The following is a 21,053-nucleotide window of genomic DNA, read 5'->3' on the forward strand; positions in this document are numbered from 1 at the left end:
TGTTCTAGAACGTAATTTCTGATTGTAAAGATACTTCCACTAACTCAGCCTGAATGTTTTCCTGTTCGCTGCTGTACCAAACCAGCCATCTCCTGGGGAAGTTGTCTGTTGGGAGAAGTTTTTTCTGTCTTGGGACTTTAAAGATTCTAAGCACTCTTTTCAGTGAGTGCTTTAAGTAGTCTAAAGAAATGGTGCTGCCTTAGGCATTTCTTGTTAGAATCTTCTCCCCTAGTTATTGTAAAGGCTTTTCCAGTTGTGACTGGTATTCTGGGAATGCCATAATCAAGCTTATGTATCACTGCTACTGGAAATAGAGTATGTTGACTTTTTAACACACTGATCAGATTGGTAATTCCTCATTGTTTCTTTGGTCATCTCTTTATATTGGAGCTCTGTCATTCCCTAGTGAAGAGCTCCTGACTTGCACTTGAAGTTATACACACTAATTCTATTTCTTTTATTTTAATTTATTTCATTATTCCAAATCCTCTGCATGTTCGATGTTGTCTTCTAAAATGTTAGTATTTTCAATTTGTATGTCATCTGTTGTTATGGCAAATCCACTAATTAGGTTTTCAGAAGAATTCAGCTGATAAGTTCTCAAAACTTAAAGCTTCCTATCTATAAACAACCTTTTGTTGTTACTTATCCAGATATTTTACTAATGACCATCTTTTACACCTTCCACTGATGAATTAAACAGCCATTATATGAAATGTTGAAGACCAGATAAATGAGAGAACTTTTCTAGCCAAATGCAGTGCACTATATTGTATTAACGGAAACCATAAACCATAAATTTAGTCTAATATCTTTAGCAGAACTATACTCTCATAATTTTGTGTTCTGTTGTCTTCAAAACTACTATCAGGTGAAGACTATCATACTTTTTTTACCCTGAGCTAATGTTTTGGTTTTTCTGATACACAAACTCTACATTAGCCATTTAATAACAAGAATAAGTGGTGTTTGGTAATTTGAAATTAATTTCGTAGAGATTTGTGATTTACTTCCACACCAGCTGAGACAACTTTATATTAGTTGATTTGACATTACTTATTAGTGGTCATTTATCTAGTGTGTCTTTGTTCCAAGGGGTGGTACTATTTGTGTGCATTAACATTGCATACTGTGGTGAGATTATTATACATGTCTAGCAATGGTCACTCTTCTGTTATACTGTCTTTCACCCCTCACCCCCTACTCTTTTGTACATCCAAATCTTCATTTTCTGATTCAATTTCTTATGGTTTATCAAAGGTCTCCTTTTTTGAAATTTACAGCCTAGTTCCAGAGTACTAATATTTAGAATGTCATTTAACATAAAAATCTGACCACAAACACTAAATGCTTATTAAGACCAGTTTGTCTAAAGTTTATTATTTATAAAAGCAAAGTGTAAAATCCAGAGTATTGGCTTTATACATAGCAAATTTGCTTATAGATGCATGATATGACTATTCCTCAGCATTTGTAAGTTGATGGAGCTTATTCCAGTCTTTTTTGTGTACACTATCATGTTATAGCCTGCTCTAATTCCTTTTCATGTTCCTTCATTCTCTTCTGTTTCCTATAACTGGTCAAAAATTATGAAAAGTTCAGGTATCTTAATATTAAGATTGTCTGCTCATCTCAAATGTGACTTTATTTGTTCATTGTATTTTTTTTTCTCCCTGTCTGTGCCTCTCAGCTTGCTTGTGGCTCTTTAGCAGAAGAAGCAATAATATTGTTCTATGGGAGAGGAAATTTATTTTTGTCTTCATTATTATCATTAAAATTAGCCAAAATCTGTTGACTAACACTGGTCTAAATTGTGGCACCTCTAATAGGACAAGTCTTACTGTAACCTCCTAAAAACAGACTAATTTTCAAAGAAGACTCTATGTGCTAAACCAAATCTGCAGTAGAATATTAGTGTGAAATCCAAATTAAACAAAACTGGGCTTGTAGTTAACACAACAATTAATGATTAAGAATTATTTTGTTTAATACCTATAATAAATCTGGCTCTTTGAGGCTAATCAAACCAGTCATAAGAGGGAAACAGCTTGGAAATTTTTTTACATGCATCCATTTGCTATCTCTATAATGCTTGGGACCAACTTGGAGAAGAAAGAATGAGGAAGAAATTTACTTGTTCCAGGTGAAACCCCTATCCTTGTGTACAATGGAAGATATATAAAAGAGAAATATGGAGTATGTACTTTATTTCACTGACAGTTTCTGTTGAAAATAAGTTTCTTGGTTTAGAAACTTCTGGTAGTTTTTTTCATTGTTTCTGATTTGTGTCTGCAAGTTGGTTGTATTACAAAAAACAAACAAACAAAAAAACAAAAACAAAAAAACAACAACAAAAAAAAAAAAAGAGGACAAATCAAGGAGATAGCTGGTAATTTGTGAAGTACCTCAGCAAAAACTGTGGGGAAAGGCTCAAATTTCTGTTGAATTTTATTTATGAATTTTAATGAAGGCTAACAGAAAATGCAGTTCTTTATCTGGTTCCCACTTGATCATTTGATGACTTTGATTAAGATGCAGTGCTGAAATCAGACCTAGCATAAATTTCACTTTGAGGAATTAAAAAATCTCATCACTGTGTTCTACAGCTTCCTTAATGTGTCTTCATATTGTATATTTTGATATTCCAAAAATAGGGTGTTTTTTAGCAGTTGCAGTAATTAGCAGATAGAGTAGCACACTCAGCAAAAAAGAAGTGGAAGGCTGCATAAACATTTATGAAGTATTGAAGGATTTTTGTTTTTTTTGAATAAACTCTGCCAAATCTTACTTTCAATTAAAATTGAATAATATTGTAATTTTTCTACACATAAAATATTAAAATATTCTAACATATTAACTAATTCTATATTACAGTCATGTTCATTAAATGTTTCAGACAACTTGAAGTGTGTTAGTTCGGACAAAGTGTATTCACAGACCTTTGATTTAGAAAATAATTTTAATACAGAACCAACAACAAATCAATGAATAAGTATGTGTAGGATAAGGAGCAGAAAGAAAACTAATTGTTGTATGCTTTACACAAGATTCTGGTGTTGTATATTTGAATGTGAATTGATAGAAGCTAATTTACTTATTTTGCAGGAGCTTAGTTTTCTAAGAGTTTTAGTTGGAATGTAATTAAAACTGGTATTTCAGAGTCTTCTGCTGGTTGGTACTCTTGCTCTGCTTTCTTTCATCTAACACTGGAGAGAACTTTTTGTATGTGTTGTATATTATACATAATGGTTCAAATTGCATTGATATATAATTTAAATTTATCAAGTAGTTACACTGATGAGCATGATGTAGAAATTTGAACCAGGTACTGTTTTAGGATTGGTGTGCTCTTCTATCAGATCTAGATTTAGTCTAAAAAAACTATATGTAATAGAGAACCAGAGCAGAGTACCTTTTCCATTAATAAGCTGATTTTAAACTTGAACATTTGAGAGTTTGAATGTGCATTTAACCTCCTACACTTCGTGTGAGTCAGAAGTGCTTTACTGTAATGTAAACCTTTTGCAGAAAGTAATTATCTTCCCACTCTGCAATGGGGAAATCTATATTAACTTTTTAAGTCTGAGAGATGTGAATAAAATGTCCACCTACCTGCTGAGTCTAGTCTATATTTTAGTTTTGGCTTATAACACAGACATGCGAACAGAAAAAGACGCATTCATCAGTAGTTTTATAACACTGCAGTTCTTTGACCTCTATTTCTCATGTTGTTGAATGCTGCTATCAACTGTTATTAACAGACTGAAATGCAAAGGAAGTTAAAGATTTAAAATACATAAAAAGGAAGTAATCTTTCTACCCAGATGTTCATAATGCATCATAAAGTCCAGCAATTTAAAGGCTACAGGTTATCTTGGATGTAAAAAAAGAAAGAGAAAGATTTAGCAGAAGTAGAATTCAGCTTTTAAGGAATGTTATGCCACCTATTTTCACTGCATGATTCTCTTCTCTTTGTTCTTTCCTTACCTTATGTTAAGATCATCCATGGTATACTGTTACATGTGTACTATATGGCATATGTATCCTCATGTTGTATAGGTGAATTTTCCAAGGATTCAATGCATCATGAAGACAGGAGGCAGTGTATAAAATATTTGTAGTACTACAGTATTTAACTTTATGCCATTCAGTTTCACCAGATTTTTCCATGTGCGTTGATTAAATCAAAAGGAGGTGACCTTTTTCTACTTCAGAAATGTCTTAAAAGAATTTAACACTGAAACAGCAGTCAATCACCAGCAGCCATCTATTTGCATGCAAAAGTTGTCATCAATAATGCACAAGATAACATCTCTAAGTTAAAGGAAGAGTAGGATTTGCATCAATTCTGCTTAATAGAGCATCATACACAAACTAGACAGTGATATCTGAAGCACTGACAGCATCCATTGCATTAAAATGTATACGTGTTTTATTTGGAAGCATTATGTAAACTTGACAACTCTTTCACTTTTTTCTTTCTAAACTCTGTTTTCAGTTGCACTGAGATTAATATTGTTTTTATCCTTTCCCAGAGGGTGATGAGACAGGAGTGATGGATAGTCTACTTGAGGCCTTGCAGTCAGGAGCAGCATTCAGAGATCGCAGGAAACGAACACCAAGAGGACAAGGTAAGATGCTTTCTAAAAACTTTTAGTTATAAACTGAGTGGGCAGAAGTTGTTTAGCAAAGATTTGCCAACAGTTTTCACTGACAACCATAAAGCTACTGTTGGTCATCGAGCTAATGTGAAAACTCAGCATGTTATTTGTGATCATGGATTTTTAACTTGTTGCTCTATCTGCAAATAACTGCATTCTAAAATGTGACAAGGGTTCCTATTGTGTTTGAAATAGCATTTAAAGCAATGCTGCATGAAGTATATTTGTCTTAATCTTCAAAACCATAAGTATAATTAATTTATTGTCTGTGGCTCTGTGAAAAATATTGGCTTCTTATCAATAAGAATTTGGGCATATAGCTGGTAGACTTTTTCAAGCACTGATCTTAGATATATTCTGGTTTAGTTGGAAGTTACAGTGTGTGTAGTCATAGAAGTTAAATTACAATAAAATAGTTTCACTTTCTTCAGGAAGACAGTAGTATTGTACAGAATTTACAGTGGTTTACTGGTTTAGTCTGAGCAATTTTTCCTCTCTCCAAAGTTGATTATGAAAAAATTTGAGAGAAGGCTTAAGCAGCTACAGCATTTTCTCTCTTCACTTCTCCTCTGCTTATGACATGCCAGCTGCATACAGTTTGTGAACTGCATTTAATCTGCATTTACTTTTTTATCAAAGCTCATGGTAGTATACTGCATTTTGCAATTTTTCATGTAAAACATCTTATAGTAAAAAATACATTCTTAAAAAGTTACAGTTAAAAAATTATAGTTATTTGGCATAAAATCAAAAGCTTACTTTGGATGTGTGCTGATAAGTGTTTGGCAAAATGGAGTTGTCTGGTTTTATAAGCAATCCATGTTTATCCATGTAATCCTCAATGAGCTTAGGTCAGATTCATGTTGGCTGATTATTTTTAGAGGAACAGAAGCGTAAAGGGAAATTCTACTACCCTCTTTCACCTAGCTTGCAAAGATGGTATATAATTATTTTTAAATTGCCATATGCCTGGTCTTATGGAAAAGATAAAAATAAGTTACATAGTTTATTCACACGAAGAGATGAATTCTGCTACAGTTCCAGTATCGTTCTTAATTCAGAGCTTGTTTCTGATCTCAGTTAAGAACTGAAAGAACTGCTTGATTGAAATGTGGGTTTTTTCCATATCTTGAGAAATACCAATGTGTGAGATGGTATCTCTGTGTTGTGGCTTGAAGAGAGATTTGTCACCCAGTGGTGACAAACAAAAGCTTCCCAGGCACCAGAGGAAATTGCACAAAATTTGCTGCAGCTGAGAAAGCAAATGAGATGACTGAACACAGGTCCAAAACCAAGTGATTCCTCTGCAACAATAGGAGGCAGAGCTAATTAAAAATCCGTTTTATTTCTCTTCTGTTTCATACAGTCACTTTGACTCTGTGTGTTTGAAATTTCATTTTGTCAGTTGATGTTCTACTGGAGTCTGGCTTTTAAATTTAAGGTGTTAATTGATTTTGAGGAATTTACTGTGAGAAAAGGTCTAGCCAAGCTCTGGCCAACTGTGAGTCCTCTCTTAAGTTGATAAGACGATTATGTAATGTTTTCTGGGGGTAGCTGAAAACTTAGACAAGAGGAAATAAATATTAGTCCCAGACAAGTATCTGATTGAAACTATTCCGTAAATTTTCTCATGTGATTTAAGAACATGCATGACCTAGTCAGTAACTTGTCTACAAACCAGAAGAAACTTAAAAATATGGCTGTGATATCTCTAAGCAGTGAACTATAGCATTAAAAAAAAAAAAAAAGGGACCATGTTTACAAACTTCCATCTCCTTAAAAAATGGAAGGAACAATGACAGTTTTCTCATTGATACCATCGATAGACTCTGACTGTTCTGGAGAGTGTCATCCAACGAGATTTTAGTAAATGGGTAACTCCATGCCTCCTATGGTTCAGCGGAAGGAAGGAAAAGTAAATAAAAATTGTATAACAAAGAGTCTGGGCGATTTCTGGGCTTGCTGGGTCATGTGGTTGTGATTGGCAAGCATATAGCAAATGCTGTATTACACAGTGCACAATGTAGGAGTTTTCCTTATGTTGGTGATAGCTTGCTGCACTGTCTCTGTAATCAGCATGTATTCTTAACACAAAGGGGAAAGAAAAAAAAAAAGAAAAAGGTGCTGCTATTTCAAAAGGTAGACTTGTACAGCAGAGTTTTGAGCTTGAACTTCTCTTGGTAGTCTTCATTGCCTGAGGTTGTTTTCTGCCCACTCGGACACAGATTTCATTTTTGTGTCAGCTGTGTCTGGCAATTTAGTGAGGAGAAAAGAGGACTTTTGCTTGCTTACTTTTTGCCCTCTTGTTATTTACTTGGTAAAAGGTAGTTCCAACAGTAAGTCTAAAACCAAAACAAACTAAAAAACCACAAACCAGAAAATGCCCCAGAAAGCTGTCAGCAATACAAGAAGTTCACTTGTGTGCATTTCCATATATGTGCACTAGATCTGTCTTGTTGCCAACTTGCTTATTCTGTTTGCATCTATTCAGGGTGAAAAGTTAAACTATAGGAGGTTACAACCCCCTCAATGGTTACAACCAGTAGACCATGAAAATTTGGCTTTTATTGTATATTCTTCCAGTGTTTCCATAGAATAAATTTAACTCAAAGGAGCAAACTGTAGCATCACTACTAGTGGCTTTCTTGATCACTTCAGCTTAAAATCAAAAACCCCACAACTTTCCAAAAGAAAAACCCCTGTAATGGCATGTGTTCACTGCTAGTTTTAGGGGAATGTGTTGGACCTAGGAGGGATCATTTCATTTTGACAACAGAGCTCCAGTTACTACAGGCCTACAACCACCCCAGAAGAGTGTCATTCTACTGAAGACACTTGTTCAATTGGCCTTTCCAAAAGAGGTCACTGGTGTATCTTGTAGCATATTTTTGTGCTTACATGGTCATGTCTTTGAAATATTTAAAGAGTAAGAGACAGACTGACTGAGTAAAAGGGAGACAAGAAAGGAATGGTGCTTTGTTTGTCTATAATGGGAGCCCTGTGCAGGGGGGACACTACTCAATATTACAATGTTCCTACCGGGCGAAAAAGTTTTGTTGAAATATACAGAGAAGTTTGGGAAAGTAAAAATGATTTAAGATGTTTAATTGCATTGTTTTTGTTCGCTAGGCCTGTAATTGAAAAGCTACACTTTAATGGGTTGCATTATAATTATAGACCTTCCCAGTAGAAATCTGTTTCTTATCAAATCATGGAAATAATAATAAAAAATTCCTGTCCTCCTCCCCTAGTTTTTCACTTCATTATACTCTTAAGTCAACTTAACAAGGAAAACATTTAATTGTTAAAAAGTTTATGTAGTTTCTCTCTCCTAAGCTTATCAGTGCATCTTTATTATTTGTAGCTACTGGACTTTAAGTATAGACATTGCCCTTAGAGTAGATTGCTTTGCTTATAGAGGCTATAAAATAATAATTAGAAATCAGTTTCTAGAAATGTTACTTCCTCTTCTAAAAATAGACATGCTTTTTGCAAGTTTGCTAATGTTGGAATGAGAGTATAATAAAGAATGGTATTAGGTGGCATTCGTCACAGGGTACCAGTTTAAAATATGTGTCCAGCAGTACTGTTGCACCAATTATCCCTGACCTTTTTTTCTGGCCTTCGGGTATGCTATTATTCAAGAAGACTGATCGAGGAATATCTTCTCTGTAGTATTAGTTTAAGCAAACTTCCACACAGTACTAACTATTCTGTTAGGGTTCTTTCTGTTAAGCTGCTAAATTTTTTGCCAAGGAATTTAAGTTAAATTTTTTCAGAAATGTTAACTAGTGCCCTCTCCTATACATCCAAACTATTGCAACTGCAGTGATAATATGTGCCATTATTTCTGTAGTCTTTCACTGCTGGGAAAGCACAGTTATTATGAACATACATGTGGGTTCTTTCTGCATTAGGTTTCAATGCCCAGTATGTTTATCAAGTATATAATGTGGTCTGTTAGTACATATTTTGGGTTATATTTTAATCCAGACATCAGAATCAACTCAGTGCAGTGAGATGCATAGTAGGCACAATTTAGGAACTTCTGAGTTTGATGTTTTTGAGAGTTGCTATGCTGTCATTACTATTTCCATATTAGCAGTACACCTTGAGAGTTAAGGAGAAAGAATGAACCTCCCTTGTTCGGTTTCAACATGTAATTGGAATTATTTATGCAAGCCATCAGAAGTGTTGCCACCACTTGTTTAACTTCTGTAAGATATAAAGGAGTTGAGGCAATGGAATATTACTACTTTTTTATGCCTTTTGATAATTTTCAGATGGAGTTCAGACACTTTTTAATTTAAAATACACTTTTTTAAAAAATAAAAATAAGAAGTAGATGCATATTTTACATCAAAGTTCATCAGAATTCTAATAAAAAGATTATAGATTTAGGAATTTTGTGTCTTCTGCTTGAAGACATAGCTATGCTTAAAGTTAAATGCTGACTTCTTCGTTTACCTTTGCATAGATTATACTAAATAAATTCTTGGGCGTTAGGTTTCTGGGTGCACAATCCTTATTTACCTAAAGCACATTCAAATATCTGCAGTAAAACATATCTGCTTTACTGAAAGCATCATGACTCATCCTCTATATGGCAGTTTTGTACATAAACTGATTTTCGACATGCATACATCTGTCTGTGAACTGATGAGAAGATTTACCACTGTTAAAATCAAAAAATATGGTAGGAGCACTTCTAACATCATGATTCATGCTCGACTAAAATGGTGCTTGAGTGGCCTTGTTTGATGGCTTTCAGTTGAATTGTGTATCATCACCTTTATCATTAAGTATCTGTTAGGAAGTTAGAAATATCCATAATGAACTATAAAAATGCTAGTCTCAAGTTTTAAAAAGATAGTATGTATTTTAAATGTCTTTGATCATCTTTTTAAACATCCCATGGTGAAGAACTAATATTTCTATTGTTATGTTCAGCTGGCATCTCAATTTTTTGATATTTTACATTGAGATGCTGAGTGTTTAAAAGCATGCTTGATACTTCAATTATATAATGGAGGTTTTTTTGCTTACAGTCAGGAATTGTGGACTAATGAGACTTACACATATGATCTAAGTGCTTCAGAATTATCACAGCTATAATAATAAGAGCTAAACAAGGACCACCAATAATAAATTTACTGGTTTGCCACCAGGGCATTATTGTGAGATTTAAGTTTGCTTTTATTTCTAAATATAAATATGGGTTGTATAAGGAAAATCTATTTATAGTACCATTCAAATCAAGTCTTAGCAAATTACCTTAGTCCAGAGAGCTCCATAAACAGTCCCAAAGCTATTTAAAAATAGGTATTTGTGGTGTAATCTGTTTTTACTGTGTATGCATTTTGGCTTATGATTTTTGTAATTAAAGGAGTAATATTAGATAATATATTATTCTGGTGACTTAGCACGAAAGCAATGGCTGTAGTATGTGGAGGTTTTACTGGTATTTTCAGGGGAATTCGACTTACAAGAGATGTGAAGGAGAAGTGGTGAAAACGGGAGTGAAAAAGGAACTAAAGCAAACTTTAACCTCCAGCCTACTTAGACTGGATTCTCCAAGTTTTTAGATGGACAACACCCATCACCATGCAGGGAGTGACGAGGCTCTGAAAACACCTCATGGTCAATAAGTGCATGGACATAAAAATTCAAGAATTGCATACATTTGAATAATTGTTTTCACCTGTGTTACTGTGTTAATTACTCTTCCCTGAAGCAACTACTGAAGATTGATTAGTTGTTTTTCAAATTGATACTCTGATTTTGGTATGCATGAATTGTTCACATGTTGATGTAGAGTGTGAAATACTTATGAATGTTTGGTGAACTAGGCAGACATAGGAAAATGCTATTGTGAACTCTAGACTTGGTATATATTGCTGCTGCTTTGTTTAGTTCTTAGTCGAGCTGTTACTTGACATACAGTTTTGTTTTTTTTACAACAATTTTACTTGAATAAATGAAAATATGCCATGAAATGGCAATGACATTCTGAAAAATTTCCTTCAAAAAGATGGTGCTATATAGTTGTAACTAATTACATTTGAGTTTGTCATTCATCTAAACCATTTAATAACTTACACAAGCTACAGAAACTCATGTGCTCCTTACTTTTATTAGTGTAAGTGCTTCGAAATGTGTTTCACCATAGTATGAAAACTATTCTCTGTCTGTTCTTCTGGAAAAGCATTATGTAAGGTTTTACACTGAAAGTATCAGGACACTTTTCAAGTTTTAGCATTTTTAAAAGTCAACAGTGGTGTTACTTTACTCATCAAATTGTCCTAAGATCCCAAAATACAAAGTTTTAATTTTTTGTGGCTTAGGACATAGCAGAGTGCCTATTTCCTTTTGAAGTAAAACCACATTGCCCATTAATGATGATGAGAATTAGGTGGAAGTGCTAAGGATATTTCTGCAGCCCCATGACATCTGTAAATTGCATCATATAACACCTGAGCCCATGCCAGCCAGCTGCAGGACTGTGCCAGTTGATTCAGACACTGAACCGGGCTGTTACACTTATTTCTTTAAAGCTGTTTTTGTCTGCTTCATCACAGGACTCTGCAGGTACCCAGAACAGCTATGGAGTTCATACAGAGTGTGTATTATGGGGTTTCTTTTTCTGAGAGTTGACTTGGAAGAGTTGCTTCTGAAGCTCTTTAAAGCCTTTAGAATTCCAAAAGCCTTTTTGAATGGCCTGTGTTGTGAGATAGATTTTTAGAACTAAAACAAAGCTTTTCTGAGAACCAGAGAACTGTTCATAGTAACCAGCCTCTCAAAAAGAGTAATACAGAAGGAGGCTGCCAAGTTCACATGGCAGAATTCTGTATGAGTTGGAAGTCACCCACAGTTCTGATTTTTTTTTTTTTTTTTTTTTAATTCACTCTGAATCTGAGAACTGTTCTACTTTAAGGAGGTATGTCTTGCTAGATGTTAAGGCCTTCATTTTTAGAGATGGATAGCTGAGTTCTGTCTACATCCGTATGCAATAGCTGAAGTTAGAGAAACTACTTTTACACACAGAGAAAGGATATTCATGCATTCATTTACCAACTACATGAGTAGTAATGAATGATATGCAAGGCTAACTTTATTTGCATTTGGACACGTGAATTTTCTTTGTTAGCACTGATGCTGTTACCATGCAATTGTTGTGAAACACTTCTGTTTGAAAAATTTTCTACCACAGTACTGTTCACTGAGGTAATGCACATTGGATTTAATATTTTACTATATATACACACATAGTGAATGCAAAGGAAAGGAAAGAGATGTAAATCACCATTGCAGTATATGAATTGGTAGCAGATTAATTTAACTGACATTAGGTCAAAATGGTTATTTTGCAGATAGGGATGCTTTCTGTTCCATCCTGTTCTAGGTGTGTAATATAGAATTAACAGTCATCTAACCTCAGCATGAACAGACTGTCCCAGGTTTTTTACTAATGGTTGTCATCTTGACTGTAACAACTTCGTCTGCTTTCTGCAAAGACAGTATTCACCCTATGGGTTATGACATAACAGAACAAATCATGGAAATTCTAATTTTCTTGTTGCATTATTAGGAGAAAATTAGATTCTGTGCTCAACATACCCAAAATAATAGTGTTTAGTTACAAAGTACTAATACCATCTTAGCAGTAGACACATATTAGTAGTTGAGCAGTTATATGATTGTGTGAGAAGCCAGGATCTCAGTTGCTGTATATTGCTATAACTCCCTTTACTGATGTTTGTAGTTTAATAATATGTGACAGGTTGAATTAAGGATCTAAGACAGGGTGTCCAACAACAGAGGGAGAGGTAGAGGCCAGCAGTCCCTGTTGGAGAAAGAGGCTAAAAAGATTTCTAAAAATGATAGAGAAGCTCTGCCAAGAGAAAGTGACAGGGCGACACTACCTATGGACTTGACAATGTAACCTGTCAACTTTGCTTTTTTTTTTCCTTAACCACTTTCTCCAGCAGCTCGTTCAAACAATTTTACAATACTTGATCTGAAGAACTTCTGCCCTGAAACCATAGTCTTTTATTTTTCAATTAAAGTAGATCCTCTATGTTTTGAACTTATTATCTGGGGGAAGGTTTGTTAATAGCAGTCTAATGGTTTTCTGCCCCACCCCCTGAGTGTTTTATTCCAAAATCAAAGGGATGGGTTTAAAAGAGGGTATTGGTGGTATTACTGTGTATTCATTGTATTGTCTTTATCTGAAAATCTGAAAGCTCTTTACAGAATTGGGCACTACTCCCCCTTCCATCATGAGTAAACAAGTGGTGTAGTTCTCCTGTCTTTCAAAGCTAGCGTACTCGAGCACTGATGCTGAGAGAGCAGTCTTGTGCTGGAAGCTTATCTTTTTTTTTAAGCTTGTAATAAATTCAATGATTCAGTTTCACTTCGTGTCTAGCCCAAACCTTTATTTGACTCTCTAGAGGGTCTGTTCTTCATGCAGCACGTGATACATGTGCCCAGAGCCAATTCCAGGCAGAAGCAGGCTGAATAGGCAGCCAGTCTGAAGCCAGCCAAATACCAGTCAGTTTTCTAAATGCTCTTTAGATTTGGCTAAGGCAGTGCTGATCCCAGCTCAGTGAAGAACTTTGAAGGCTCTGAAACACTGCTCTGCCACAACTGTGTTGGCTTCAGTGACCTGCAGTATAGCAAAGACAAGTTCATTTGTCTGCAAAAGACCCAATAGGCATTTCTTTAATTTTCTTTATAATAGTTGAAGGAGTAAAAAAAAAAAAAAAAAAAAAAAAAAAAAAAAAATCTTACCTGGGTATAAAGAAAATAATGCTTTTAACTTAAATACTGTCCTTTCTTATCGATCTTTCAGGATCCTGAAATTATATTTCCATGTAAGTTTTCTTGGGGCTTAGCATGGAATTATGCATTATAATTACAGTGGAACTAGAAAAATGTCTCTGCAGTATTCCTAGTTTAATGCATTTTCATATATAAAAATACCTGGAAAGAAAAGAGTTGAAATATTCAAACTGGACTGAACTGTGTAGTTCTCAGCTATCTAGGGAAACATTCAAACTACTGACATGCGTTGGGGAACAGACTTTTTAATAGGACCTGTTGCCATAGGACAAATGGTAATGGTTTTAAACTAAAAGATGGCAGATTCAGACTAGATATAAGGAAGCAATTTTTTACAATGAGGGTGGTGAAACATGGGAACAGTTTGCCCAGAGAGGTGGTAGATGCTCCATCCCTGGGAACATTCAAGGTCAGGTTGGATGAGGCTCTGAGCAACCTTATCTAGTTGAAGATGTCCCTGCTCATTGCAGGGGGGTTGGAATAGATGAGCTTTACAAGTCCCTTCCAACCCAAACTGGTCTATGATTCAATGAAAATGCAGCATCACTTTCAATTTAGGAAAGGGTCATATGCAACATACAATATTCTTAAGCATGGCATCAAATTCTGTCAGTACGTTATTTAAAGGGGTAAAAGAAGCTTGTAAGAAATCTAAAATGTTACTCTGTCTATTTATAGAATCAGGTAGAGTTACTGTTCACTTGGTGGAATCATTCTAGCTAATGAGTTTGCTTAATCTAAACCAAGCTAAAGTCTTACTGAGAGGCAAATGTCAGGGCAAGTGACAGAATTACATAGAATAGGCACTGTTGTGTGTAACTGCAGCAATTATGAGACTTGCTGGGTACTGTGCGTGTTACAGACCCCAAGCAATTACTGCGTATTGCCTCCTTTTCCCCTCTGGAGCAGACCATGTTTCTGTCTCTTCACAGCTTAAGGATCTGTCTTATTTCTGGCAGAGGATGAGAAATCTTGTTTTGTTTATGTTCAGTTTGTTCTTTGCATACCTTGTTGAGATTTACTGCATGGTAGGTTTGCTGATGCCTTTGTAATGGCCACCTTCAGCAGCTGGTTGAATGCCTTTTTTAGAGGAGTCAGCTGCAACTAATTTGAGGGTATTACTATTTTGCTTTGAAACACACTTTTTTAAAAAGTATTTTTTTTCCAGTTTTTTTTTTTTCTAAATAGTATTCAGTAAGTTAGTATTTGGGAGAGCTGAGCAGTTTAGGTGTATTAGTTGATCCCTTATAACCACTCTCCTGTCAATATTTTATTCTGTTCACTGACTTGTATAATTCTCATTTAGCTTCATTTTTACAGAAGACTTTTCTAGACAAACATTAATAATTTCTGATGGAAATACACTACAAGTTATATGATACTGGTCAAGTTTCAATGTTGCTATTAAGATTTTCATGCGAAAGAGCAATTTTTAATGTATTTTTAGCATACTGTAATGAAAGATTAAGCTACTGAATTGGAGAGTTCTGTTGCAAATGCAAGATCAGAGAATGGAAGTCAATGATAGACAACAGAAAATACCATGAAACAGAAGAACTTGCCTGTGAAAAAGTAGAATAGTTTAGCTGAGGAAGCAGATTAGCCTTAATTAGAGTTATAGATAAGATTTTGTATGATCTGTGATTTTTTTTTTTTTTTCCTCCCAATGCTTAAACTTTTGCTGTTATTGTGATGTTAATTAAAGGCATGCTACCAAAAAACATACTTTGATTTTTATAGTTTATTACAAGTGGAATATTTTACCAATTTGGGTATACAGATTTTGTAATATCAGCTCAGCCTGAATTTGGTTACTTTTATACTTCTAGGAATTTTGGAGAAGATCATTTTAGGGAGGTATTTTGTGTATTGGCAAGTTGTTGACTATTTTTATACTATGATTTTTTGCACCTTTTTATGAAGCATCTTTGGCCATTCATTTATATATTGGGCTTGAAAGTCTTCGCGTCTGACTCTACATGGCAATGCACTTTGTCAGATTACGTTTCCTACTGTTGTGCTGCAGGGGAGTTTAAATTTCAGGGAGCATATTGACACCTGGTCAATCAACATGTGTAACACAACTTCATGTCAGTGTCTCCATTACATTTCTGAAACTGTAGCACAGGTGGTTCCTCTAATTATTGCTTCTACTTAATGTAGCTGAGCTGTTACATTGTAATATATGTAGTTACAAAATTGCTCTCACATCCTAAAAACTGTCAGTGCTAGTTAAATGTAAGGCATTTGTGTTGCTAGATTGTTTCAATTTGAATACTGTTACATTTTAAAGGTGCTACAATTATGGTGAAGTTATTAATGATGAATAAAACCAGATGTGAGATTCTGATGATGTAGGTTAATAATAATTCTAATAGTCATATATTTTGAGTAACTTTAATTCCAAATTCTAGTATTGTAACAAGACACCAACCTTGAAAGAGATAGTTTTGTTTATTCCTCTTCAAAACATCCTGCAGAAGATAACCTTTGATATGATTTGTTGTGTTTGTCTCAGTAGAAGATCTCTGGATATTACACTCCTGATTTCTTTTTTTTGGAGGAAAAAAGTGATATAGGCTGTAGGATTTTTGTGAGATTATTACAACTAGTACATCCATCAGCGTGTATATTAACTCATCTGCTTTTACCCACTCATGGAAGTACATAATATCATAATATAATTTAAAAGCCATATACATACTGTACAGTGTCTTCCAAATGGGTGTCTAAAAATAAGCAAGATACTGGAGTTCTTTTTTAGGTCTGTATTATGTTTACTTCTAATTTTCTCTGTGATTTCTGTTTTGTTTTGTTTTGTTTTTTTCCATTTTCTGTTACTGCATTAGATATTTCTTCTGTTGTTGAAGAAGATCCTATGTAAATAATTATGTCAGGTATATAAAATTGTACAACAGTGTCTATGTGCTTGTAACTCCATGAATGTATTACTGGGGTGGAATGTCAGCCTTTCAGCATTTTTTCCTATATATTGAAGTTACAAAGTAAAATAGACATATCACAGTGAAATGGGGAAAATGTTCAGTTATTGTGAGGGTTTTTTTTTTTTTTATTTCAAAATGGAGAGATTTCTAAACTAACATAATAGGGGAAAAAAAAAAAAAAAAAAAACAAAAAAAAAAAAAAAAAAAAAAAAAAAAACCCTAATCTTATTGACAGCATTCCTGCAGGAGCTTATCTTCCTCAAGTGTTTACAGTGAGTTTTTTTTTGGAGACCTTGGGACTACAGTGATATCATTGGTGGCTTATGAGACTGTGCCCAAGGTAAAACTTCAGTTCACCACTTATCAGGAGATGTGTGAAGGCTCTTGGGCTGAAAGGTTCGTTAGGTCACTCTATAGAAGCTGTCAGTCAGACTAAGCAGTCAAGAGAATGTATTTGGTTTTTTTTCCTCAGTAAAAGAGAGAGAGAAAAATAATCAAACTTTAAAGCATTTTCCTTCTCTAATCATTACATTGTCAAATTATTTAGCTTTAAGCTCTGCAAGAATTATGGATAAAATAGAATTGAATGGATGCAAAAGGTCCTTATGACTTCGTCGAGTATAGTTTGAATTTGAATTAAGTTGATCCAAACCAGCAAAACCAAATTGCACCACTACTGGGGGCTGATTAAAATCTAGCAAGGTGTTGAATCAACTATTTAGAAATGAATTAGTGGCTTCCTTACCAACAAAACAAAACAAAACCAACAAAACGCAAAAACCAATATCCGATGATTCACTCCTGAAAAAATATTGTATCACTTCTGTCAGACATTCCAAAGATGCTTCATAATTTCTTTACATGTAAACACTGCTTATCACAAGGTGGATTTGACAAAAAACATATCTTTGAAATCTACTTTACTAGAGTGAAAACCTTAAAGGGAGTCTTACTAAAAGCTTCATTCTCCTAATGGATAACCACTCTGAAGGAAGCTAGAATTATGTTTATGGAGTCTTTTGAATATTTATTTTCTGTTGAAATAATATGGAGTCTATTACTAAGGAATATACAATTCAGAAAAAGATGATATCTCTTCACTGCAGGCAATCATGGTTTTCTTTTAAAGCACTAGCAACATATCATCTAAGTGAACAGTTTGAATCTATTTCTGTGTTGTGCTTAAACTTTGTAAGAAAATCTTTTAAAATGTGTCGTTAAAAAATTGGAAAGCTTTGCATCAGTGAGGGGAGAGAGTTTTGGGGTACGTATAAGCTTTTAAAAATTATTTTAGCAGTTTGCTGAAATTGCATTTCTGGTCGAGTTCTTACTGTTAGGAAAGTGGTTGAGAGGATGAAACATTCAAAGACAAAACAATCCAATGGAACATGAAACCTGTAGAGAAATTGTTCTTCATTCTTTGGAGATGCAACCCAAGGTCTGTAATTCTGGCCACATAAAGTATAATGGAGGGAAAAATTACATCATGAGAGAGAAAAACATAAAAACATTTTGTACTTCATTGAGTTTTGATTGTTAGGTATTGAAGACACATAAGGAAGACATGATGCACCACACAAGTACATGTAATGGGTGAGCCTGGGAGATAGGGACTGATGTGAATGCACAGCTGACCTGGGCATTTGATATTTAGGCCACACACTTGCAAACAGCACCTGTGGATTTAAATATCTGCTGAATCATTTATCTCTTGTGCTATGAGGGTAAGATGCTGTGTGTGAGGGAATGCACATGAACATATGTATAGATTTCCTAGTAAAAAATATCCCCAGCAGCTTCAGTATACTATCTATCGTCTGTTGAGTTTTTATTTATCTTCTAGACTAGCATAAATGATGTGGGTTTTTGCTTTTCTGGTATATCACAGGAACATTTAATGTTCAGAGAGCTTTCTGAAATTGTCTCTATGACTCTTTTTTGCACTGAAGCTTCACATAATATCAAGATTGTTTTTGAATTATCACTGATAGTTTTCTAGATACAGATCATTAGATGCCATCCTTTGTAGGTTTTGTTCTCCGGCAGAACTTTGGTAAATAATGCTCTGTAATTCCCTGTGATTATTTCATACTTGCTTTGTCTACATACCTGCAGTATTATTTTATTTTATAATGAATACAATTGACTCTCATAAATAAAAGTAAAACTTAACATTAAGCAAATTATTATAGGGCAGGGGAGATGACTAACAAAACATAAAGCACCTTGTGTTTCTTACTAAACAATTGCTCTTGTTCTATTTGGAACCTCTTGTAGCACCACATTTATTATGCTAGCTTACAGACAATTCTTTTCTTGCTTGTAGCCCACTGCCTGATTTTGGAGTGCCTTCTGCCCTCCAGATGTCAGCAGTAACATCTTCAGCACAATTTTCAGTTCTCTTGTGTGGCTAGAATCCCTGACTTGGACAAATCTGTTGACATTTACAGGAAAGCAAAGCTTTAAATTGTCAAAAGTCTCTATAACTAGAGATAAAATTTGATATTTTTTATTAAAATAAAACTTCAACAAAACAAACAAAACCCCCCCCAAAAATCTTTGTTTAGTGCCTTGAGCTCCTGGAGGTGTCATCTGGCCCATGTAGTCATGAATATAGTTGTTAGCAAATGCAAGAAGGTAGTTACAACATGACAAAAATAGTCTGGAAACTGTTGAAATTTGGATGGGTCTTGGAATTTTCCATGTTTCCAAAACACATCTCCCATACCCTGCAGTTTCTTTACAATTCATTTGTACTGAAGAACAGAAAGATCGGTGTAAGCTTGGATATTCATGTATTTAGTTTGAGATGCTCATGTAGTATGGAAAAACTTTAAAGGTTTACTCCAAATTCTTTACCCACTAGCTGTCTTTCAGTTGTGTCCTCTTTTAGTGATGTACACTGGAGAAAGTATCCTAATGCCACTAAAAGGTCAAAACATTTCAGAAAGAAAAGTGATGCAAGAGGGTTTTTAAAGTATCACTAAAACATCAATGTGAGAGAAAAGTTTCTGCAAAATTTTGATAAGTCAGTGCTACTCTGATAATTACATATATAGAAGTGTATAAAACCTGTAAAAGTATCTGAAGATTTTAACCACACGTTGTCATGTTTAAATAGGCTGGTCATAACCTTGGACAGCTGAGCACTTTTGAAAAGTTGCTTATAAATGGACCTACTAAGGAGAGTGGGTAGAGTAAATTTGGAAAATATTGTTGGAACAGCTTGTGTTTTCTAGCATAAAATACTTCTGTAGTGTTTTGGACTACAAGAATTTGCATATGACAGCTTATTTTAACTGAAAGTAGGAGCTTTTCTTAAAATGTGATTTTTTAAAATTTTTATTTTTTTCTTTCAAAGATTAAGGAAGACTATGGTAGAATAAATGACAAGAAGCAGAATTAGAAACAATGCTCAGACTTCCTCAGACTACAACTATACAACGTATTTAGACAGGTCTTTAAAATTTAGGCCACAATACATTACTCCATGTTACAAGGAGCGCTGTGAATCCAGATGCATGTTGGGTAAAAGGGCTTCTGCTTTGGTGGCATAATTTATCTTCCATTATTCTATTTATAAATTATGAAGATGTATTCTTTCCTAAAATGCCATTTTTGTATAAAAGTGAAAAAAATAGTTTAATCTCAATAGAAACAGTCTGAAAACAAGAAAAAAGGGAAAAAAAAAGTGCAGCTCCAGCTTTTAACAGGCTGCATTTAATACAGAAACAAGGACCACTGCAGATCACATATAATTGTTTTAATTTTGTAGGAACGTTTAGCAGTAGTTGAAATCCTGAACTCAGTTACTTGATTACAAAAACAGTAACAAATAATGACTGAATCTGAAGTTAGGTTTAAAAAAAAAAAAAAAAAAAACACAAACAAAAAACCCCCAAAACAACAACGACAAAAAAAAAAAAAAACCCACAACACCAAAACCCAAACAAACAACAGAAAAAAAACCCAAGCTAATGTTTTATCTACAGATCAAATTAACAGCTGGTGTTCTGTAAAGATTGTATCGGAAATTGAAATAGAGTGTGCTCTGGTTTATCTTGCTAAAAATGAGCTCAGAATTTGGTGGTTGTACTGAGGTAGACGGTGAAGTGATGTGATCTTGAGTGATAGTAAACAGAAACAGTAAAACTAGGTGCTTGAAAGACCAGTAAGTGTTGTCAAGCAAATGCAGCATTATCTGTTGAAGATAATATGTGCATGCAAATTATGATACTTTGTACTCCAGTGACCCTTATGCTCCTAACCACAATTCACTTATAGAATTGTTGTGGGTAGTAGGAGAAATCTTTTCCTTAGCTTGAAAATATTTTTGTTTTCTCTGAAATGCAGAGAGAACTGGAGGCTGCATATTCTTCCTTCTCCTTTCTGTACTCTTTCAAGAGCAACAAATATTAATCTATAAGGAGCAGGTACAGAACTCTTAAATTGGACAAATGTTCTCTCATAAAGTTTTTTGTTTCAAGTGCAATCTTGAAGGTTTCTCTGCTTAACCAGAGGCAGCTCCACCTTTCTTGTAGTGCATCTCCTGTTCTTTTAGGAGTGCCTGTTTCACAAGCGAGTAACAAAGAAACGATACGGAGAA

The 21,053-nt window shown here is 34.5% G+C and overlaps 1 protein-coding gene across 3 annotated transcripts in view; it reads left to right on the forward strand.

Annotated features, from left to right (window-relative positions):
* The window catches only part of DIAPH2 (diaphanous related formin 2), a 248,629-nt gene that overhangs the window by 174,964 nt on the left and 52,612 nt on the right, over positions 1 to 21,053 (forward strand). For all 3 annotated transcript variants that reach the window (XM_032982709.2, XM_032982710.2, XM_032982711.2), the window contains one exon: positions 4,536 to 4,631. In XM_032982709.2, the coding sequence (XP_032838600.2) occupies positions 4,536 to 4,631 (96 nt within the window). The remainder of the gene's footprint in view (positions 1 to 4,535; positions 4,632 to 21,053) is intronic.

This window comes from Tyto alba, unplaced genomic scaffold, assembly GCF_018691265.1.
Source record: "Tyto alba isolate M040663 unplaced genomic scaffold, T.alba_DEE_v4.0 Super-Scaffold_5, whole genome shotgun sequence".
Classification (NCBI taxonomy): domain Eukaryota; kingdom Metazoa; phylum Chordata; class Aves; order Strigiformes; family Tytonidae; genus Tyto; species Tyto alba.